Below are 21,202 nucleotides of genomic sequence, written 5' to 3'. Positions count from 1 at the left end.
CTTGAGTTGCTCTCCCTTCTGCCCCCACTGTCTTCTACCTGTTGTTCAGACTGTGGTATTTCCTGCTACTTTGGTCTCCTGCTCCTTACTATATTCTACTTTGCATCTTTGTAATTCATGTACTGTGCTCATTCTTGTACTTCTTGGGCAAGGACTGTATTTTTCACCTCTGTTTGAATTTGCTCCTTTATGCAACAAGTTCTTCTGGGCGTTCATTTGTTCATTCAACAAATGTTTATTGAAGCCCAATGGTTATGTTAGGGACTTTGCTAGGTGCTAGGTGTTGTCCACAAGCCAGGATTCAGCCGTAAAGAAGACAGCCATGGTTCCTGCTGCTATGGAGCTTACCGCTTATTGGATAAGACAGGCAGTAAGCGAATTATCACACAAATAATTACAATTGTGAAAAGTGTTATAAATGAAAAATACAGGGTGCTTTGGAGAATAAGTAGTGTAGACCTAACCAGTTAGGGAGGGAAGATGAGTCGAGGATTTTAAGGAATTTAAACTGAGACCAGCAGCATGAGTCCGAGTTTGTAGATCAAGAAGGAAAAAAGAGCCTTCCACATAAAAGGAATTCTGGGTTGTTCTCAACTTGGGCCTCACATCAGCATCACCAGAGAAGTATAAGAGAGCAGATGAAGCAATTGGACTGGTGCTTCATACTGGCGCTTACTGTTGGGAGCATAAGTGATACAACTACTTTGGAAAACACTTGGACACTTACTTAAAAAGTTAAACATACCCATATCACATAACCTAGCAGTTCCACTTCTAGTGGAACTCAAGATAAAAGTGAGAACCTATTTTCACTCAAGAAAAATGAAAACATTTTTCCACGCAAAGACTTGTACAGGAATGCTCATAGCACTTTATTTGTAATAGCTAAAAACTGATCACTGGATAAACAAATAATGGTATATTCATTCATTGGACTATTACTCACCAATAAAATGGAGGAAACTACTGATGTACGTGACAACATGGCTGAATCTCAAATCATGCTGAGCAAAAGAAGCCAGACACAGAAGAGAACATACCGATGATTCCATTTATTTGAAGTTCTAGAACAGGCAAAATTGATTTGTAATGATGGAAATCAGATCAGTGGTTGGGTGGGAGATGAGGGTTGGGCCAAGTGGGAACAATTCGGAGGGAGGAAACAGTCTGTATTTTGATTGGGGTGGTGGTTGTACAAGTACATATGTTTGTCAAACAGATTGAACTGTATACTTAAAATCGGAGCATTTTATTACATGCAACTATACCTTAAAAATATCCATGCTCCAGGGGCAGCCGGTTAGCTCAGTTGGTTAGAATGTGGTGCTCTTAACAACAAGGTTGCCGGTTCGATTCCCACATGGGCCACTGTGAACTGCACCCTCCACAAGTAGATTGAAACAACTACTTGCCTTGGAGCTAATGGATCCTGGAAAAATGCACTTAAAATAAATAAAAGTTAAAAAAAAAATCCATGCTCCACATTTATAAATGTCAAGAATAGGTAAAACTTATTTATGGTGATAAAAGTCAGATTAGTGTTTACCACTTTGGGGAGAAGTGGGGGTTGTGGTCGTGGTCATATTGATTGGACGGGGCAAGAGGGAGGGAGTCTTCCTGGAGTGTCAGGAATGTTCTATATCTTGATTTTAGTGGTGGTTATATGGATATATAGATATGTAAAAGTTAATTGATCCATATGTTAGTTTATGCACTTTACTGTATGTATGTTATGTCTCAATTAAAGGAAAAACAGAAAAACAAACCCCTAAATAGAACAAAGCCATACTAAGTCCCATTCATGGAGATACTGATTGAATTGGTCGGGGATGGGGCCTAGGCATCAGCAATTTAAGAGCTCCCGGTGACTCTAATATGCAGCCAGAGTTGAGAACCACTGTGCTGTATGCAAAGGAGGGAAGAAACTTGACACATCAGAGAAAGATCACACGAAGATGAAGGAGTTGCTGGACATGACACCAGAAAGGTGACAGGTGGCACATCATTCTGGGCCCTGCAGGCCACATTAAAAAACTTGAACTTTATCCTAAGAGTATTGAGAAGCTTTTGAAGGGCTTTAAGTAGGGAGATGACTGGGACAGAGATTCGGCTGTCATGCACGAGCACTGCCTATGGCTAGCATTCCTGCTGACCTTTCTCCCGGTAAGGGTGGATTCTGATTCCGTCCAGTCACTGCAGAGCTTGCCAGTCCTGGCTGGGGGGTGGGAGGTGAAGTGGGAGAAATTATTCTCTCAGATGAGGCTCTTGTTTGTAAAATTTAGCAATTTCCAGATTCCCCTCAGGTTCCAACCAAGCACTAAGGAACAGTCTGACCAATGCTTTCTCTACCCCTAATCTATACCTTCTTTCTTGACTGCTGTTTCTCTCACTTCTTTCCCTTTGGGCTTGTGTCTCACATCAGACAAACCATTGTCAGGCTCACCTGCAGTGCCTCTGCTTTACGTGCCTACAGGTATGTGTTCTCTGGCGGGTGAGTGATAAGGGAAAGTGGCTGGGAGAGAAGAGGCAGTAGGTGGATGGTGAATATTGGTGGTGGGAATTGATGGGTTGTACTCAAGACTTTCTTGCCTTTTGGGGACATATGGTTTGTTATGAATCCATTCTTTGTGCGTTCATTCATTTAGCCAGCGTTTCCTGAGTGTATGCTTGACAGGGCAGATGTTTGTGGGGTGCCATCGTGGACCCTGGGGATAGAGTGAGTCAAACTCAGTCGTTGCCCTTCTCTGGATGTGGCATGTGAACAACTCCGAGCATGAGAATTGGCATAACAGCGTTATGTACAGAGTGCTTTGGAGCATCCAGCAGTAAATGATTCATTCTTCCTGGAGAAAGGAGAGGTGATTTGGACAGGACGGAAAGAACTTGGCTGTTTTATTGGCCAGTGGTTAACAAAGTGTGGTCTGCAGACCACTGGGGGTCACCAAGATCTTTTTGAGGGTCCAGAGGTCAAAGCCATTTTAAAAATACTGCTCAGATTTTATTTGCTTTTTTCACCATGTGTACGTTTGCGCTGATGGTGCAAAAGCAATTAGGTAAAATTGCCAACATCTTTACAGGAAACAAAGCAGTGGCACAAAACTGTGCTAGTAGTTGCTGATTTCCTCACCTCCATGCACTCTTTTTTTATTTATGTTTTTAATAAAGAAGTAAAAATTTATTAATTTTATTAAATTGTACCCCATGAATACATGTCTCTTTAGTATTCTGTGTGCTAAAATAGGAAGTTATTCATAAAGCACTTCTGATGCATGTAAAAGTTTGATGTGTTTCTCTCAAGGAAAAGCACTTGTGTGATTGAGTTATAAGCTACCTCCTTTTTTTCAGGGAACACTATTTTTACTTTAAAGTATAACTGGCAGCAAACTATAGTTACTCAGACTTATGTATATCTGGACATTTTCTTGAAAATTAATGAAGTGAGTCTGCTACTTTAAGGAAAACAACTGGTAGTATTTGTTGCCAATTATAAAATTTCAGGTTTTAATTGAAGTAGAATTTTGTAAAATTTGTATCTGCCACTGTGAGTTTGACAGCTCTCTTAGATTTAAAGCTTTTCTTATGAAATTAGTGGTGATAGTAATAATAGTGATTATTTTGGTATTGTATAAATGAAATGTGTCAAATTTGGAAACTCTGCCTAACTCATTGAATCAGTAGTTTCCAAATGACCAGTGCATTATGTTACAAAGTCACGCATGGATAAAAGATCTGTTCAAAGTACAAGATAACCAATGGATTTTAATGGAGTACAAAAAATTCATCCATATAGTTTCAGATTTCACATTGCAGCTAACATTTAATAAACCTACTACTTGTTGAGTTTTGGTGTAGTATCAGAGGAGAATGTCCACAATTATCTGATAGGTTATTAAAATACTCGTGCCTTTTACAACTGCATATCTGTTTTAATCTTCAACCACAACACACCGACTGTGGAAACAGATATAATAAGACTGTAGTTGTCTTCTATTAAGCCAGACATTAAAGAGATTTGCAAAAATTTAAAACAGCCCCACCCTTCTCATAATTCTTTTTCCAGAAAACAGTTATTTTCATAAAAACACATTATTTATATCAACACATAGGAGATTTATTGTTTTAAAATGAATTATTGCTAAATATTAGAATTTGTGTTTTAATTTCTAGTATGGTAAATATCAAATAATTTTGGGATTAAAAAAATTTAAGAGTATAAAGGGATCCTGAGGCCAAAAAATTATAAAACCTTGTCCTATGCTATTTTCTCCACTTAGAATTCTTCTCTTTTCTGCCTAGCGAATCCTACACATAATTTTGGATTTGGTATTTTATTTAGTCATTCATTCAAAAAAACATTTACTGAGCACCTATCAAGAACTGGCTTTTGCTTGCTGCTGGGGACATGGTCCCAAGCCCTAAAAGAAATTATAATCAGATGGGGAAGACAAATTAAACAAGCAACTGCAACAGAGTATGATAAATGTTACCAATGATCGCCACGTAAATGTTGTGGGGATCAGAGTCACTTGCCAGCTTACCTAGAACATATGACTGCTCGATTTGATTGGACTACACCTCCTGCATTTGAGTCTTCATGGTGCAACAGGGAAAGTAGCTGAAGTTAGCAGAAGGTGGAAACTATTCATTTGCTGCTGTAAGAGAAAAGAAGGAAACAACAAATGTATTGAATGTTGGCTTTATGCAGGACCTCTGCTGGGTGTTTTAACAAATGTGGTCTAATTTAATTCTCACAAAAGCCCCATGCAGCAGAGATGATTATTCTCATTTTGCACATGAGATATTGGAGGCACAGAGAAGTTAAGCAACTTGTTCAATATCATATGGTTGTAACTGATGAAGCTGAGATTTTCACATACGTATTCTGACTGCAAGTCCAGGGCCTTTCATTGCGGTAATAATGTGTTGCCAAATGGATGGATCTTCTAAGGTATTTCCAGATGGCTCTGGGAAACCTTGCCAGATGAGAATTTATAAAATAAGGTAGAAAAGGTCTCAGTTGAAGGGGTAATTTGTGAATTTTGGCTGACATGTGTTTTCTGGACAGGAGTCGATAGCCATAAGGGATATCAAGATTTTATACTCTCTTATCCTTAAACCCTTTTATCCTTCTCTATGCCAGATGATGCCAGCAGCAAAGGTCACCTGCCTGATCAGGTTACAAATCAGAGCCTGGTGTTTGAAGCCTAAACTTCTTGGACTTGCCGTGGGCTTTTGGGAAAGGGGTTGGCAGATCTCAGGCTAATGGTGCCTACCCTGGAGAACCCCAGTCCCTAGAGCTTGGTAAACTATTTCTGTTATTTTAAAAAGCCTATTAGAAGTTGTGCTTTACATAGTATAAACCTATGTGTGGTTGACATAGTCTAATGAAAAGATTGCATTTCTTTCCTTTGGGTCAGAAATTTGTCAATTCAGTGTGGTTCAGGTGTGTTACCAATAGTCCTCTAGAACAGGGGTCCACAAACTATGGACAGGGGCCAAATCCAGCCCACCACGTGTTTTTGTAAATAAAGTTTTATTGGAACACAGCTACGCTCATTTACTTCTGTTTTGTCTATGGCTGCTTTTGTGCTCAACGATGGAGTTAAGTAGTTGTAACAGAGAGTATATGGCTCATAAATCCTAAGTTGTTGACTGTCTGGTCTTTTACAGAAAAAGTTTGCTGACCCCTAGAGTAACCTTCATTCTATCATGGCACTAGGCACCTAGTGTTTTAATTGCCTATCTCCTCCACTTTTATAATTGAGCTCCTTGAAAGCAAAGATGAAATCTGATTCATCTGTTTATGCCCCATGCTGATTACAGAGCCTGACATATGAATAACATTCAATAAATGTTGTTTAAATGGGCATATCATATGCTGATCAAAAAAAAACTCTGATGGGAAATTGTATGTACCTTTGAGCAATGCAAAAACAGGAATAAGGAAGGAAAAGTGTAATGTTGGTTGTGCTAATCTCAGTACTGTGTGCTTCATCTATGAAGTACTTATTGCTTATTGCTTCATTGCAATTTTTTTTGGATAGCTACGTCACGAATAGGCGTCCATGAATGAAACAGTTATGCCAAGTGCTCTTGCTAGTGAGGAAGTTGAGAAACAATGCCTTAATCTTTGGCTACATTCTGCTCTTTCCTTTAGTACCCAGCACCCCTCTACCTGACCCTCCACTCCCCACTCCAGCATGGCAGGACAAATATAGAGGAACATAAGGTTACATGGAGAGACTTCTTTTGCATGCATACTATTCGTCTTACTTCTTTTCCCCCCCTAAAGCCATTTTTTCAGTGTGCCTCTTACCAGTATTACCATTTGTAGCTTCCAGAAGATGAAGCCTGCCTAACACTCTCTGGTCACCTGGGCATAAAGGCCGTCAGATGAAGTGCTGGCCTGGGAGTCGGCAGACCTGGGCTCTCCCTGTGGCTCTTCAACTGCCTTTGACTTGGGGCGTATCAGTTAACATCTGTGAACTAAATATTCAAGATATTGTTATTGAGTTACGTCTGGGACACTTAAAATTTTTATTTGTATACCCCTGTCTCAGTTTGAAAAGGGTTGGAGCAACTAGCAAGTGCTAGGGAGGTGACCTGTCTCGTCCTGTCAGTGTCTGACCAGCAGACAGTAAATGATTAAATGGATTAGAGTGTTTTAGGTCTTTGATCAGTGTCTTCTAGAGGCCTTCAGAGCAGCAGTCTCTTTACTCTGTCTTTGCTTTCCCTCCGGCGACAGCTTCTTATATTATCTGGGAATTCAGGGTTTTTCTTCTATCGTCTTTGGGGGTGACCCGAAGAGTATTTTGCCTACAAAGTAGTTATGAAGATCAGGGTCAAAAGGAAAGAGGAATTTTAGACTCTGGGAATTGGAACAAATACTAGAAACTCGTTAAAATATCTTTTTCAAATAATGAACTTGAGGCTTAGAGAAGGGAAGTGACCTCCCTAGGGTCACGTGGTAGAGCTGAGACTAGTTTCCAGACTCTTTGTGATGTGCACATCGGTCAGACTAGCTGTTTTTCAGGTTTGTAAGAGAGGTGTCATGGAAGACCCAGCGTGGCCTAGGCTCCTGTGCTGGTTTTACTTCTGCGTGACTGGCTGTGTGTGATGGTGGGCGGAGGAAGCCGCACTCCAGGCTTCCCAAGCTGTTGTACCAGATGAACTCAGGACCTTCGATGCCTAATGGATATTTGCTAAATGTCACTGTCCGTGGGAAGGCATACGATGTGAAGGGTTTCCCCAGTTAACCTGTGGCTGGCATTATGTGTCCCAGCAGTGACCAGGTGAACAAAAAGGAAAACTGCATATTATTCTGGCATTGGAATGAATGGGCTGTTATCCTGTTTCTAGAAAGATTTGTATTAATTTACACTTGTTTGTTGACTAATTAAAAATAATATTTCATCTGAATATGTATTTCTTTGGTTACTAGTGAGGCTAAACTTTTTCCTGTGTTCACTGGCTATTTGTATTTTCTCTCATTTGTGTTTTTTTCTTGTGAGTTACCTATTCATGTTCTTTGTCTGGGTCCCAGTGTATTCTTAGTCTTATGCTGGGCTTCCCTGCATTGTCCCTAAATGAGGGAGCTCAGTACGTCCTTGGGGAGGGAGTTAAAGGCAGGATGAGACACTTGCCTCACTGTGCAAAGAGCCGGTCAGGTGGCTAAATGAGGACTCAGGTAGCTAAGGATACTGAGACAGGTGGGTCATAGAGGTTGGGTGGCAGCCCCCAGTAATGTTGTCTCTGGCTTTTCCTTTACAGAGTTTTGCCGGATTGACAAGCCCCTTTGCCACAGTGAGGATGAGAAGCTCAGCTTCGATGCGGTCCGCAGCATCCACAAGCTGATGGATGATGATGCCAATGGTGATGTGGATGTGGAAGAAAGTGATGAGGTGAGCCCTCTCTCTACCGCGGCGCTCTGCTTTTCCTGTGGGAACTGTCCCCAAAAGCTGTCTAGACAGGCTGTTCCCTGTGGAGAGATGTTCTTGACACTGGCTTGTTCTCTCGGAACTCGTCCCTGTCAGGGGAGGTGATTCTCAGCAGAGCAGTCTCTACGAGCCAGCTGCTCAGAGTGCAGGCCGTGTGTCCGTGTCTTGTGCCTGGACTGGCTCCCGTCTGCCTATCGGCTAGAAGCACAACGCTGACTGAGCTGTGCGGTTTGAGAGGGAGAGGGAGCCCCAAGGTTGGTCTCTACAGTTTCCCCGGATCCTTACTGTAACCCTGCTGTAGATGGAGAGGATCATTCTGTACTTACTCTGAACTCAGCCCTTTGTTGGCATGCGGGAGAGAAGGCAAGACAGTTAGATGTTGCCCTCTGGGAGCGTATACTCTATTTGGGAGGAAGAAACAAATGTTTCTAGAAAGATCATTCCAAATTGCAGGCTGCAGTTACTGGGAACCAATTCAGTGGTCCAGAGAGTAAGAACGAGAGGAACCTGTAGATGGAAAAAACTCTGTTGTTGTTTCACCTTTTGGCATTACTATAGCTCCAATCCAGAGAGCCCAGAATAAGTACAAAGTCATCATGTGTGAAAAGATTGAAAAGCTTCAGTTGATTTCAAGCTCAACACGAGCCAGCAGTGTGGTGGACCTGCCAAGTTGTGCCAGATCCGTAATAGTGATATGTACGTATCAGGAAGGGCGGGTCATCTGAATCACCCCTCCCTGACGCTTAGCCTGCCTTTAAATTCTCAGTTCATTTTTGCATCTCACGTTGTCAGAAGCATTTGAACAGCGAGAGACTACCTAGAGCGGGGTGACGTGAATGATGAAGAGTATAGAAACTATGAAATGGAGAGAGCATTCAATACAATTCAGTATTTGTGTCTATTATGTATGTACCAGGTACTGTTCTAGACTTGGGGACGTGGCAGTAAATAGGGCAGATACATCTGCCATCATATAATTTATAATCTAGTGAAAAAACTTTAGCCTCGAGAAGAAAAGATTTGGGTAATATAATTTCTGTCTTCAAACACATTATAAGTGGAGGAGTCAGACTTAAATAACAATGATGAAAACAAAGAAAACCACAGCACTAGCTTATCATTTGTTAAACTCTTACTCTATGCCAGGCACAGTGTTAAGTTCTTTGCATAGTTACTCTTTCAATTTTATTAACAACCTTATAAAGTTGGTATTATTATCAAGGACTGGAGCCTTGGAAAGGTTAAGCGTTTTGTTCAAGGACACACTGGATATGAGTAGAGATCTGATTTCAAAGCTCATGCTGTTAAGTACAGCTGTATTGTTTCTTTTATTCTAAGGGCAGAGCCAGGACAAATGAGGTGAAAGTAAAATATAGGCACATTCTTTTAGAATAAAAACATTGCCTAACAGCACTCTCTCATCACAGAACAGACTTCTGTGGTAGGTAGATAGTGAACTCTGTGTCATTAAAGATTGACAAGTAGACACAGCATTCCACTGATTGGGCAGCAAAGGGGATGCTGGTATTAGGCTGAACTAGATAGTGTTTAAGGGATTTACAAGAGGGGGAAAAAAGACTCCCTGGAGGAAAAGTAGAATTTGGTAGAGTGGAAGGGGGGCAGCCTGAGTAGTAGGGAACGAGCGTGAGCAAAGATGTGGAGGTAGTAAGAAGCATGGTGGGTGGGTTTGGTTAGGCAGAGTGACTGTGGTAGAAATCCACAGGACAAAAACCTGGAAAGGAAAGTGGGGCCTGGGCAACCAGGCTGAGATATGTATACTTCCTGAAAATGACAACTGTAGGTTCTTGAGCAAGAACAACAACCATGATGAAAACATCTGCACTTTTGCTCACAACTAGAAGTGTCCCTGGTCCTCGCAGGACCCAGTTTTGTCTGTGCTGAGAATAGAGCCATATTCCTGGGAGTGAATACGAACTCATGGTGTCCTGAACTCCCTCCAAGGGCCTGGCCATGGGAGGACTGGGAGAGGATGGCACCACAGGTGGGAAGGTGATAGGATCCAAGATCCATGAATTCCTGGATATCTTTGTCATCGTCCCTCCTTCTTTTTTCACTTTCTATTGAATTGCTTTGTAAATGAGAGGAAGAAGAAAATGTTCTTTTTACAGGAATGTTACCACAACAAAAACTCATCAGCACAAACTGTTCTAAAATAACACAAAAGCTGTCACCCTGCTCTGTGCCTGGCGAGCTGTTCTTTTTCAGTATAGCTTCTGCCTGCCTTGGCTTCAGCTGCTCTTCCAGCAATCTCAGGCCTCTGGTGGTTAATGTAGCCGGCTAGTCTGGGTTTGCACGATCACTCACACGCTACTCTCTTCGAAAGTAAAAGTCATGTTAGCAAAATGCGTGTGCTTAAGTCAGTGTAACCACATGTGAGCAACCTTGGAGTTCAGGATCTAACTAGAAAGTTGGGTGGACAGCTCAGGGCTTAGGATATTGGATAATGGACACCGAGGCACCAGAGAGGAAACCCTGGTTGTGGTGGCCTTCAAGGACCCGAGATTTTTCTGACCCCTTTAAAAGATGATTTCCCAAGGACCGTAGTAGAAGTCTGAAGATACTCTATTAAGGCCTCGTTTATTCAGCCTCATACGTATCAGTAAGTTTTGCAGATAATTGAACTATAACCTCATAGTAGATCTTTAAAAATTTTAGCCTTTTTTGAAGTGTTTTATTCTTACAGATTATTGTGAACAGAGTGTTAACTTTATTTGGATAATTCAAAGCATGTCTTCAGGGCCTCTTGCACTATTACCCCAGTGTCTAGATTGTCATATGTAGGGTTGTGATTTCTTCTTACAGGTTTCCTGTCTCTTTAATTCATTCTCATTTCTGAATGCTGTATCTACTGTGCTGTGAGCTGTGGAATTAGACTTACGGTAAACTGAGACTCAGCAGGCATTTTACAGAAAATATAATCTCGTTTCTGTGTGTGGGGGGCAGCTAGTTTGTCTGATCAAGTGCTGTCTTTGCTTGCTTTTGTCCTAGAGGGTGTAGATTGTGGGCCCTTCAGATGAGCAGCATGGCACTATTGGTGAGTGCCTTTCTTGCCAAGATGGCAGGGAGTTCTACCAGCCTGGCAGTGTGGGAATTCATTACCTATGTTCTATTCAGAGCCCTGGTGGGGTACTGCCATGTGTCCATCCTGCAGACTGTTGTCCTGACAGGTCTGAGGTGGACTGACGAGGGCCTGAAATCACTGTCCCCTTGACTGGACCAGACTCTTTGAAAGCGGTGTTATTTTCTTTTCTGGAGCCTAGATGAAAAATTAAGGACATTTATTCATCGTTAAACAAATTCTTACTCAATACCTATTATGTGCCAGGCACTATTGTAGGGCTGTAGATTTCATAGTGAGCAAAACTGATAAGATCTCTACTTTGATAGAGCTTGCATTCTAGTGGTCTGTATGTCACCGGTGACTGAGTAATAAGTAAACTTTGAAATTGGGCCGAACTGTGATCAGATTGTAGTAGTTTAGTGACTTCCCCTTCGATTTTCTCAGGCTAAAATGGTGGTTAATGATTTCTACCTTTGCAGGGTTCTTTTCCGAACTAAGTGAAATAAGTGCTGTTAAAAGTTCCCAGTACAAATAAAAAACTCTTAAAATTCAACAGTAGAAAACAAGCAACTCAATAAATAATGAAAAACAAAATTGAACAGACACTTCATCAAAGAAGATATTTGGATGACAAATAAGCATATGCAAAGATGCTTAATGTCACTAGTCACTAGGGAAGTACAAATTAAAACCACAATGAGAGACCACTACACACTTAATAGAATGGCTAAAATTTAAACACGGAAAATACCAAGTGCTAGGCAATGAGGAAGAGCCATTGGAACTCTTGCTTATAAAGTTTCTTATAAAGTTTAACATATCTTACTACACGGGCCAGGAATTCTACTTTTAGGTATTTACCCCGATAGATAAATGAAAATTTATATTCATGCTAAAACCTGTGCACTAATGTTTATAGTAGCTTTGATCATAATCACCCCAAACTGAACACAAATCAAATGTCCTTCAATGTTTGACTGGATAAAAAACTGTGGAACACTACTCAACATTACAAAGGAATGAACTGTGGCTGCACACAGCATAGATGACTCTCAGAGGCATTATGCTGAGTGAAAGAAACCAGTCTCAAAAAGTTACATACTGTATGATTTCATCTACATGACATTCTGCGAAAGACAAAGCTACAGGGATGGAGGCTATATCAGTGGTTACCAAGGATTAGGAGTGTGGGGCAGGTTTGACTACAGGAGAGCATGAGGGAATTTTGGGGGGTAATAGAATTGTCCTGTGTCTGGTTTGCAGAGGCAGTTACAAGAATCTAACTATGTATTAAAATTAAAGTAGAACTCTATTCCCTCCACCCCCAAAGTTAATTTCATCATATTAAAAAAAAAATTCCCAGCACGTTACCTGACACACAACTCAAGCTCAATGAATGCTAGTTACTTTCCCCTTTATCTTTCCTCTATGTATCCAGGAAAACTACCTGCATCCGAAAGTTATATTTATAACAGTTTGTTCGACTGATGTGTTTCTCTCACCAAATTGTGAGCCTCTTTCGGGCAGGGACTGACCTTATGGGGTTTGTTTGCCTTGGTTTCTCCGGCGCCCAGCAGAGTCTGGTAGGTGCTTAATCAGTGTGTGGAATGACTGACCGCAGCCACTGTAGCAGCATGGTGTCAGGCTTGAGCAAGCCTGTGATCACACATTTTGGGGGGTGGGGGTGGGTACGTGGCACTAGGAGCCTGGGAAGCTGCAAAATCTACTTACGCTTCTGTTAGTGTCTGTGGTTTCTGGTGTAGAAACATAGCCCAGGGTTAAGAGTTTGTGCTCTAGAGTCCCAGAGACCTGGCTTTAAACCTGGCTCTGTTTTTACCAGCTGTGGAAACTTGGAGAAGTTACTTATTCTGTTTAAGCCTCAGTTTCTTCATTAGAAGTGGAGTAACAATGGTAGGCACTTCATGAAGTTATTGTGAAGGTTAAATGAAATACTGCATATAAAGCGCTTAGTACAGGGCCTGGCACATGGAAAAGGCTCTATAAGAGTTAGTTTTTGTTATTATTGTTATTGTTATCCTCAGAAAGCATACATTTTGATGCAGATGGGCCTGTATTCAAAACTTGGCGTTGCCACTCACTGACTATGTGACAAGTACGCAAATAACTTCACCTCTGTGAGCCTCACTGTATTCAGCTTTTTGAGGAGGGTAACTCTTTGCAGGGTTGTTGTAAGAATTTAATGTATGCAAAGCCCCAAGCACAATACCTACCATATATATGTGCTAAATCCATGTTTTTTCCTCCCATAACATGATGGTATAGATAGTGAGGGCTGGCAAGAATTCCAAATGAGCTCGCTCATCATCCCAGGGCATCCCAACATTCCGCTGTGGGAGCCATCCCCACGGTAGGGGCTGGGACGCTGCAAGGGCTGCTTCTGTCTTGGCTGAGTGTCTGATATTAAGGAAAGGGGGGCTCAATAGAGCAGAGCCACATTTTTCTAGGGGCTGCAACTTCTCTGGTAGCTCACCCAGCCTCCTGTCTATTTTGAATAACAAAGCCATATTATAGCACTGTTATAAGATCTACTTGACTTTAGCAGGTAGAAGTTAACTTGTTTTTTACCTTTTTTTATTGTCCCACCTGACAGGCATGCTAGGTCCTAGGAAGTTGTGAGAGTTGGGAAAGGATGGAATCTGCCACCAGGTGGAATCCTGGCTGGAGGAACTAAATCCTGAGGGAAGCAGCCAGTAGTTCCACTTGTGATGATATCTGAAGGTCCAATAGGGTTTGGACTTGATGGGAAGTATTATACAGGGAGTGAGAGAGAAGCCCAGTGCTATGGCCAGAACGAGTTAATTTGGATGAACGTAAGTAGCTGAGTTATGCTCAAAAGTTATTATCATGATTACTAATAATTGTTATTCTCTCCTCAGCGTTTGGGCCTCCTTTCCTTTTATCCAGTTATCCAGTTAGCTGTAGACACCTCTAAGTGTTCCCTTGCCTCCGATTTCTCCTCTACCAGCTCATGTCATATATGCTGCTGCTGATCTTCCTAAACTACATGTTGGCTTTGTGTCTTGTGCATGATTTCCTTTTCTTCTTCCATCTGACTTCCTGTGCCAAATACTCCATCCTTTCAAATCTGGTCTTAGCCTTCTTCGTAAGACTCTCTAGACACACCTCGTACCACTCTTGTCCTTATATTTATTCCAGTCTGCTTTCTTTACTCAGGTAGTTCTCCTTACCTGGAATTAACTTCTCATACTTCTCTCTCCAACCCCTGGCCCTGTCTGTATCAGTCTTAGGTGTCCCATGGAATGCTCCAGTCTTACTTTTCATGAACCGTCCCTGACTTTCCCACCCACTGACCTTTCTCATCTCAGTACTCTTTCTTTTTTTTAAAATTAATTTTATTGGGGAACAGTGTGTTTCTTCAGGGCACATCAGGTCCAAGTCGTTGCCCTTCAATCTAGTTGTGGAGGGCGCAGCTCAGCTCCAAGTCCAGTTGCCATTTTCAATCTTAGTTGCAGGGGGTGCAGCGTCCCATGCGGGAATTGAACCGGCAACCTTGTTGTTGAAAGTTTGCGCTCTAACCAACTGAGCCATTCAGTCGCCCCTCTTGAAACTCAGCGGCAGCTCGTTGTCTTTAGTCCAGGGTAGAGGGTACAACTCACTGGCCCACGTGGGAATTGAACTGGCAGCCCTGTTGTTCAGAGCTCGCACTCTAACCAACTAAGCCATCCGCTGCCCCTCAGTACTCATTCTTATAGCACACAGTCTGTCCCATAAAATTTACCTAATGATTTCTATTATATTGCCTTGCTTATAAGTTTGTCTTTTTGCACTAATACTGGAATTACTAAAAGCACAACTCTGATCGTTACTCCTACCTTGTAAAGGGGGTTGGGGAGGCAATAGCATCCCTCCCAGGTGCCAGGCCCTATGCCAGCTGATGACATACACAGTTTCAGTCAATTCTCAACCACTCTGTGAGCTAGGTGTTAATAACTGTTTCAGAAATGATGAAATTATAAGCGAGTGGCTTACCTTTGCTTACTGAATTAATCTAAACTCTAACCTGCCCTTCAGTGCTCCCACAATCAGACTTGAGCTCACCTGACTAGTTCACGTTACACTGTATTCCCTTATTCTGTTACATTCGCTCTTCATGTCCCATTCCTGTGCCTTTGGTCCAGATAACTCCTCATCCTGGCATCTCTCTGCCTCCCATGTTTGCCTGTAAACGTTCCACTTGTCTACTAAGGCCTAGATCATGGTTTGTCAATCTCAGCATTTTGACATTTTGGGCCAGATAATTTGTTGTTTTGGGGAGCTGTCCTTGTGCATTGTAGGATGTTCAGCAGCATCTCTAGCCTTTACACACCGGATGCGAGTAGCAAACCTCTACCCCAACCCACCCCCAAGTTGTAACAACCAAAAATGTGTCTGTTGCCAGTTGTCAATGGTCCTGGGGGACAGAATTGCTCCTGATTGAGTAGTTTTGGCCTAGATTAAATGTTTCCTCCAAGAAATCTTGTTTGTTCCCCTACAGTGGGAAATGATCCTTCTTTACTTACGTTCCAGAATACTTGGCATGAATCTCTCATTTGGCATGTTGCTCGGCATTGTAATTAGTTGGTTCCATCCTTGTCTGTCCTACTAGCTTGCGAGTGCCTCTGGGGGGCAAGGAACCAGGTCTTATTCATCAGTGTTTCTCCCATTATGCTTGGTGCAGGGCCTTAACTTAAAGGTGATGAGTTAAGCCTTTTTCTTTTTTTTTTTTTTAATTTTAAAGTAAAGATTCTATCTTATCTGTCTGTGTGCCCCTTAAATTGTTTCCTTAGGGCAGAACAAGAGTATAAAGTTGGCTGGTCAGTGGTATGGGAGGACAGGGTGCTTTGGACTTGTGAGTTCCTGGCAAGATTAGCAGCTGAGTCAGTGGTGTGCTTTTTCTAGGAGTTGCTAGGCTCTGGGCTCCAAACATGTTAGGGTATGATGTGCACGTCTGATCTTCTGTGTTCCTCTTCCCTGTTCCTCTACCCTATGCTAAGAATCACATACAGAAACCTGAATGGAGGTGAAAATCACTGTAGTTAAAACAATTAAGGAAAGACTTAGAGAAAAACACATACTAGAGGAGCATAGACGAAGAAAAGGGAAAAAAAAGACACTGAGAGTGCTGAAAGGATTTTTCCACATAACCGATAAGGAAACTGAGACTGAATTAGCTCCTAGTTACTTGTTTCGTGGGTTATTGCAACTCAGACCTGCATCAGGCTGATGAATACGTTAAGTGCTGGTGATAGTTGCACATTTCCGTGAATCTGCTAAATAAAAACCCTTGAGTTGTACACTGAATTGGCATGTGAATTACATCTCAATAAAGATGTTAAAAAATAGAAGTGTCACTGCATTGGTCACCTCCCACCCGCCTTTCTGTAGCTTGGTCCCCACAGAAAACACTGCAAACCATGCTGATTTCTAACCCCATTTCTCCCACTCCGAAGTTTGGCAGATAAGTCGAGGTGCTTCCAAGTCTGAAGTACCATGGTTTCTGGAAGCAGAGATCCCTGGGTAGCTAAGTGACAGCTAGGTTGCCTGTTTTTCTGGGAAGGTGTAGGTGGATTTTGAGGATACCAGATTGAAGAGCCCTGAGATATTGTGTTTGGGAGAATTTCTCTCCTTCACTCCCTTCGTTTTTCTTTTTTGTAACGGTCACTTCTGGGGAAGCTAAGATGGCAAGAAAGCTATGGGAGAATGCTGGTGGTGATTCCCTCTCACCTACATCAAATCCATATGGTAAGGCCATATGGAGTTCCATGAAGGAAGCTGACTAAGTCGTCCTGTTTTATTTTTCCTTGATTCATCTTGTGCTCAGAGCCTCCTCTGATTCCCACTGGTGCTCCCGTGCTGGCCTCTGGGAAGCAGAGCTCTCCCCTTGGCCCCTGGGCCCAATCCAAACAGTTATTCAAATAACCTCAGTATAGGTTTTGATGTATACATTTCTGTTGCTGCAGTAATTATTTTTTGACCTAAAGGACTGTTAATAGTTTGGAGGTAGCTCTCTGGTTTTTTGTCTTCTAGCTCCCTGCCTGTGTCCTGGTGCAATCACCATTTTATTTCCTGCCTTGTAGAACATTCTGAGAATCTACCCTAAATCTAGGCAAAGCACAGATTGAATTCTGCTCTGGCCCTTTGGACAGAAGAGAAAGGACTGAAACCATGAATGACATCATTCTTCAGGTGAAACCTGCTTCTTAGGCTAAGGAAATGACCCCCTGATTTTTCCTTATAATGGTAATTATAGGATGGCTGTAGCATTCACCTACCAGGAGTGGCTCATAGTCAGCTTAGAGACTGCAACCCCCATTGAGTCCACGTTCTGTGGCATTGCTCATGCATTCAGCATTCAGCCCTAACTGTTGTGATTTCTTGGACACTGATTTTTTAAATGTCTAAAGCATGAGCTTTGGAGTCGAACCTGAGTTCACCTCCAAGCTTTGCAATGTACTAGCTGTAAGGCCAAGTAATTTGGAGCCTCACTTTTCCTCATCTGTAAAGTAGAATTGAAAATGAGATACTCTGCCATTGATAAGCCCTCATGCTAGTGAGAGAGGCAGACACGTAAACTGGCAATGAGAGGAGCACGTTTTAAACTATAATGGTGGTGGGCACAGGGACCGTGCAGTTCCAAGAGGAATAAGGTTGAGGTAATCTAACATGTGCTGCTGCAGCAGGAGACACATTGTCAAGCAGCATCAGGGATGGGGACCACTTGCTAGACAAGCTGACTTACATGTCAGAGGGAGTAGGCATGCTCTGCAATCTGTCCAGTGCCTTAGCCAGACACAGGATGAAGCAGCAGCTCCCCCAGATGGTACCTCTCGTGTTTCTAGGAAAACCCAGCCTGTCGTTTGCTTTGACAGACAGGGAAATTCTTTCTCACTAAGCAGACTGTTGTTTTCCTTCCTCCCCATTTTGTTGGTGAGTCTGTTTTGTCTATTCTGGATGGCAATCCTGCTGGTGACAGGGATTAGTTAACGCTTGTAACATTTTTCTCTGTGTGTGCCCGTGTAGGCTGTACGCCTCTATGTGTCTTCCTGTGTGTTTGTTTATTTGTGTGTATACGAGCACATCATTTTGTGCCTTTCTGTATTTGTCTGTGTCTTGCTATCTTTAGACGTCTCTGTGTGTATGACAGTGGAGGGAGGGAAGAACACTGAGCCAAGCAAGTAGGAGCTGAGACAAGCCCATAAGCCAGGTTGAGGATTAAGGAGAAGGTTAAGAGCAGAAGTTTCGGCTACAGTACAGTACGCAGGACCTAGAGGTAAGAGCAGAGCCAGAAGTGGAATCAGAAACCCCAAGGGGCTGTTAGTCTAGGCAGGATCTGGGCTCTACGAAGTGGTAGGCCGAATGCAGTGGTCATCTAGCAGCCAGAAATGGTCAAGCCAGCAGAGAGAGAAAAGCCCTGCTTCAGGTAGTAAGCTTCTGACTTTTCCTGTCTAAGGAGGACTTAGCGGCTGGCTCCCAGGGCCCCGCTTGCCTTCGGACCTAACTGGTGTTTGTGCCTAGAGTCCCAGGTTCTGGACGGTCAAACATTTATGAAGCACCTTTTACATACAGGCACTGTGAAGGACTGTGCCTTAAATGATAGCATTTTCTCCACATTGTAACCGTGAGGTAGTCTGCATTTTACAGGCTCAAGATGACATAGTGAGGAAGTGGCAGAGATGGGATTCGAATCTGTATCTGTAAGATTCTTTTTCCTATACGTCACTTCCCAGGCTTTCTGATATTTCTGGGTGGTGAGCTAGCTCCCTGATTAGTTGAGAGTGAAACACTGTGAGGGCTCAGGCAGTGTGGGGTTGGGAGGGTTGGAGAGAGAGTTTCTGGGCTCTGTTCTTGAGATTAAGCACTTTCCTTCACATAGAATAATGGTTCTTGCTTTCAAGGAGTGACCCTCCTCTATATATCTGTCTTACCTAGGTGCTTTCAATATGTCTGTTAAACTCTGTGTCCTTGTATCCCAGCGCAGGGCATGTCACATACTAACTGCTCAGTAAATGCTGGTTGGGTAAATGAAAGAATAAAAAACTTCTTAATAAAGGCTTTTAGAATATGACCCAACAATCCCTCTCCTGTGTATCTATGCAAAAAATCTGAAAACATTTATCTGTAAAGATATATGTACTCCAATGTTCATTGCAGCTTTATTTACTGTGGCCAAGACATGGAAACAACCAAAATGTCCTTTGATAGATGATTGGATAAAGATGTGGTGTATATACACAATGGAATACTATTCTGCCATAAGAAAAGATGAAATAGTGCCATTTGTGACAACATGGATGGATCTTGAGATTATTATGCTGAGCAAAATAAGTCAGACAGAAAAAGTCGAGAACCATATGGTTTCACTGATATGTGGTATATAAAACCGAAAACAATAAAAGAACAAGACAAACAAATGGAGAAACAAAGACTCATAGACACAGACAATAGTTTAGTGGTTACCAGAGGGTAAGGGGGGTGGGGGGAGGGAGATGAGGGTAAGGGGGATCAACTATATGGTGATGGAAGGAGAACTGACTCTGGGTGGTGAACACACAATGTGATATAGATGATGTAATACAGAATTGTACACCTGAAATCTATGTAACTTTACTAACAATTGTCACCCCAATAAACTTAAAAAAAAAAAGGCTTTTAGAACTTTTGATGTTTTCACTACTCCCTTTGGCCTTCTTTTGTGATACTGTGATGCTCTAATAGTATCATAGACATTTTATTTTTATTTTTTTGGTATTGCTCATTGACCCATGAGCCTGCATTCTTCCTCTTGGAGTTGATTAGGAGTCAGAAGGTTCTTAAAGAGAGGCATGACTTTGTTTTATTCTCCTATTTCTCTGTTCCCCAACCTTTCCCCTCACTGCCCAAAGGTGAGTGGCATTCTTAAGGAACACATGGTGAGCCCTCAACTTTTTTTACCAAGTTGACTGAAGTTGGTGTTCCGTTTTGGAAATGAAATCCAGGAGGTTTTTCGGCTGCTGAGTGCTTGGCTGGGTTTGTGTTTCCCAGGGTCTTAGAGAGCCATGCATAGTGATGGTAGTATGGGGAACACCTGAGAGGGGAATCAAAGCTGACTCGTGTTTATGGAGATTGTAAGGGAGAGAGATTTCCTTACGGTGGTTTCCTGAAAATGAGACCTAGCTGGACAATCAGCTCTAGTACGTCTTTTGGAGCAAAAATTAATATAAGACCCGGTCTTATATAATATATAATATATATATTATATAAGACTGGGTCTTGTATATTATACTATATTATACTATGATATTATATTAATTATATTAATTATATTATATTAATTATATATTATGTTATGTTATATTATATTAATTATATTATATTATATATTATATTAGACCCGGTCTTATATTATAGTAAATTAAGACCAGGTCTTATATTAATTTTTGCTCCAAAAGACTCATTAGAGATGATTGTCCGGCTACGTCTTATTTTCGGGGAAACATGGTAGTACTTGAAGCCATAATGGAGAGAAGGTGAGGTGCACTTAGTACAGGGGTCAGCAAACTATGATCCCCTTCCTGTTTTTCGTAGTCTGCAAACTAAGAATGGCTTTTATATTTTTAAATAGGTGGTGGTGGTGGTGGTGGTGGTGGTGGGGAATCCAAAGAAGAGCTTTGTGATGTGAAATTTATATGAAATTCAAATATCAGTGTCTGTAAATAAAGTATTGGCACAGAGCCACTCGAACCCATTTACATATTATCTATCACTGCTTTCACACAAGAACAGCAGAGTTGAGTAGTTGTAACAGAAATTGGATGGCCCAACAAACCTAAAATATTTACTGTCTGACCCTTTACAGAAAAAATTTGCTTGGTCCCTGGTCTAACCCATCAATTTTTGAAAACCGTTTCATTGAGATGTAATTCACATACCATACAATTTACCCATTTAAAGTATACATTTCAGTAGTTATCAGTATATTCATAGATATGTGCAACCATCACCACTGTCAGTTTTAGAACATTTTTGCCACCTCGAAGAGAAATCCTATATACATTAGCTATCGTACCCCTATCCGCCTATTTCCCCCAGCCTTAAGCAACTACTAATCTACTTTCTGTCTCTATGTACTTGCCTATTCTGGACATTTCATATAAGTGGAATCACATAATATATGGTTCTTTGT

General features: G+C 41.8%; 1 protein-coding gene across 7 annotated transcripts in view; it reads left to right on the top strand.

Annotated features, from left to right (window-relative positions):
• Positions 1–21,202, top strand: part of STIM1 (stromal interaction molecule 1) — a 181,205-nt gene that overhangs the window by 84,044 nt on the left and 75,959 nt on the right. For all 7 annotated transcript variants that reach the window (XM_081062329.1, XM_081062334.1, XM_081062331.1 and 4 more), the window contains exon 2: positions 7,771–7,901. In XM_081062329.1, coding sequence (XP_080918455.1) covers positions 7,771–7,901 — 131 coding nt within the window. The remainder of the gene's footprint in view (positions 1–7,770; positions 7,902–21,202) is intronic.

This window comes from Rhinolophus hipposideros (genome assembly GCF_964194185.1).
Source record: "Rhinolophus hipposideros genome assembly, chromosome: 10".
In the NCBI taxonomy this organism is placed as follows: Eukaryota; Metazoa; Chordata; class Mammalia; order Chiroptera; family Rhinolophidae; genus Rhinolophus; species Rhinolophus hipposideros.
Note: the sequence above shows the minus strand (reverse complement) of the source record. Positions and strands in the feature narration are given on the sequence as shown.